The following is a 3,090-nucleotide window of genomic DNA, read 5'->3' as shown; positions in this document are numbered from 1 at the left end:
AGTAGAGATGTGTTACCAGTGTAGATTTTCATGATAATTATTGTTCTTGACATGTTGCAGAGGTTGGCCATGCGTTTTCGGATAAAGTAAAGAAAAATCCCATTTGCCAGCACGCCATGCAGCCTCATACTGCAAGCAAGAATTTGAGTTATCACCTAAAAACCACAACTTACATACAACAACTGAGTCTTGCTCGATTAGTTAATTGCTATGCTACTACTTCAAGATGTCCGATTCATCATATCTTTTCTTTATCCCGTAAAATATTAATAGTATTAACCAACAGCCTTCTTTAGACATGACTTCCATTTATTGGAAAAAAGAGAAAACTTAACCAAATCAGGATGCATACCTGCAATTCGATGAACTCTGGATCATACTGAAAGCAACCTTCTCGGGAAATCAAGCCCCGGCAATACAAATCCAGGACATGCATACAGCCTGTTTGCTGCAACGACCTTATGAGTCCTTTGAATGGTTGTCTCTGGACCTCCCCTTCACCAAAAACAGAATGCCGTGCACTAGTTGTTGGCTGCGATTGTTCCACCTCTAGATTTTCAGAAAAGCTACGTGGCACGACTGTTTTCTGTGAACGTGCTTGCAAGTCATAATACTCGAGTGCCCTTGTCCAGTTTCCCTCATGCTCAAATGTGATTATTTGAGCAGACAACTTTCAGATTACATCCATGTAACAGAAAGAGAGAGTATTAGTCATATATGTGAAACAAGCAAAAGATTTTTAAAAATCGCTGTATGAATTTAGCAGCGGAATCGTGTCAGTTTTCTCACAGCATTCACATCAAAGGGGTTAATGTTACCCATAGAGAAAAGTACTGACTAGCCAACCATTTCCAATAGGCAAGAGTTCCCAAATGTGTGGATGAGATATCCAATCTGTAGGACAGAATTTTAGTATCAGAAACAAACCTTATTTGAATGTATAACCCCATACAAGCTGTCAGGCTCGTTTATTCTTGTTATTGCAGACACAAGTATCTCAACATGATCCGGCAACTGTTAACCACAAAGAAAAGGAACTATTAGAAATAAATACAAACAAAACCACTTTCTCTGCTGCATGAAATCATGCAAAGGGACTTTTATTTGTAATCCCCTTTTTTACATGGAGACCACAGAGTTTGCAATTTTGAAAATGCAGCAAATGAAAACTTCAAATATGACAATAAGCACAAAACAGATTGCATATTAGTTATTTGGTTAAAAAAATGGAAAAGAGCTAGAGAACAATATTATCTAGTTCATTGATCCCCAATTGATAACACGCAGTTCTTGTAAGTACCATATCATGATAAGAAAAATCAGGATCTCCGAGAGTTAGATTGCCAAATCTCTCCTCACACCAATACTCAACATACATGGAGGCGGTCAAGTATGCACCGCATACCTGGAAAAACGAGAAGAGTTATATACTGGAAATAGCTTTGAAGTCTCGATCTTAAATTGGTTAATGATCTAAAAGGACAGTGATGACTCACTACTGCTGATCTGGCAACAACAAGATAATCAATGGAAAGCCAATAAACCTGATCAACAAAAGGCACTCTTTATGATGAAGATATTAAAGAAACAAGAGGAATAACTGATTAGCTAACTAGAGCCATATGTAATGATACAAAAACTCTTAAACAACAAATGTATTGAAACTTTAACACTAAATGGCTACATCATAGAAGTAGCACACAACTGACAAGGAACAAATACGTTATGCATCGTTTTAATATAATATAAAGTTACTAAACCTCAAAGTTGATCATTTGAAAGTAATCAATTCTTCTTACGTGACATAAACACAAAAATTATAACAAGGCATATCATAATCAACAAAACTAAAGGTGTGACGCCTATCACATTTTCCTGTAAAACATAGTTGCAAATCCTGTAAAACAGTTGGAAATCTTAGCAGGAAGCTAAAAGCACTTAAGGAGATTTCTGGTAAACACCAGACACATGAAATATTTTATGGATCAGAAATGTTCATAGTCGTAACAATGCATATGGTAATTGAAGCTAATAAACCTTTTCCCAATTTGTAGTTATGGACGCTGCCATTCCATTTGGTGCTGTTTCCACATCTCTAATCTTAGTAGCTGTGGAACATGATCTTGAACTGTAGCTAGAATGCTTAGCATTCTGCAAGGGCATCCCAAAGTTAGATTTGGTAACATATATCATAAGAATATTTTGTACAAATAAAAATAAAAATCAAATCAAATCAAATGATACAGATTTCACTATAAAGAGGATAGAAATAGCAGATTGTCCTTATACACTACCTACGATTAGCATAACTTTCCCTGTTATTGATATTCAAGCTTATTTCTTATGCAAGAAACTATTTTTTTAGAAACTTGAAAAAAAAATATGGCAAACAGATCAGTGCTCAAAGCAATACCCCTAACCTTTTCTTTCTTAGTTTGTCCAGAAAAAATCGATCTTTCGAGGACATAACACATCCGCAGTTCATTCAGGGTATTTAACATAATTTGCTTCGACTTTGTTAGCTTGTTTGAATCAATGAAGATATACTCTTTCACCTGCCAATGGGGATTACAAGCTTTAGCAAAAGTGACTACAAATTTTCTGTCTCTGCAACATACACAACTCTTAAGGAAAATCATGAAGCAGCCACCAGGTAGAACCTTATGGTATACAACTAGAATTAGCAAATGCCAAGTATAATGCTCAGCTCATCAACAAAAACAAAGAAAACAAACAACCAAAGTTCTAAAATAGATTTAAATTCGGTTGTACGAAAAAGTCGAGAAGGAGTCAAGGTGGGAAACAGTAAAGTAAGCAAATATGTACAATAGACAAAACCAAAAAAGGGAACGCAATGGGAGTGGATTTGAATCAACAAACAGAGATATCCAGAGAAGAGCAATGCAAGCAATTAGAAAATTAAGCACTACTGGTAGGTCCAGAAAATACAAGATTTACCTGTGACGTTATTAATTTGTGTAAATTGATATCCGTCCCAATCCTTCCTGCAAGACTAACAATAACACTAGGGAATAGAAGCTCCGAGATTTCAGCTTTCAGCATTGCTATGTTCTGGCATAACCTGTCAAA

General features: G+C 35.9%; 1 protein-coding gene across 1 annotated transcript in view; it reads right to left on the bottom strand.

Moving 5' to 3' along the window:
• LOC104780632 (serine/threonine-protein kinase ATM-like) overlaps window positions 1-3,090 on the bottom strand; it is a 35,256-nt gene that overhangs the window by 8,197 nt on the left and 23,969 nt on the right. The window contains 7 exon segments of the mRNA XM_019244691.1: window positions 17-129; window positions 353-670; window positions 928-1,014; window positions 1,301-1,405; window positions 1,497-1,544; window positions 2,038-2,151; window positions 2,421-2,555. Of these exon segments, the coding sequence (XP_019100236.1) occupies window positions 17-129; window positions 353-670; window positions 928-1,014; window positions 1,301-1,405; window positions 1,497-1,544; window positions 2,038-2,151; window positions 2,421-2,555 (920 nt within the window).

The sequence above is a fragment of the Camelina sativa genome, chromosome 4 (assembly GCF_000633955.1).
Source record: "Camelina sativa cultivar DH55 chromosome 4, Cs, whole genome shotgun sequence".
In the NCBI taxonomy this organism is placed as follows: domain Eukaryota; kingdom Viridiplantae; phylum Streptophyta; class Magnoliopsida; order Brassicales; family Brassicaceae; genus Camelina; species Camelina sativa.
The sequence above is the reverse complement of the archived record's forward strand: the minus strand, read 5'-3'. Positions and strand labels throughout refer to the sequence as shown.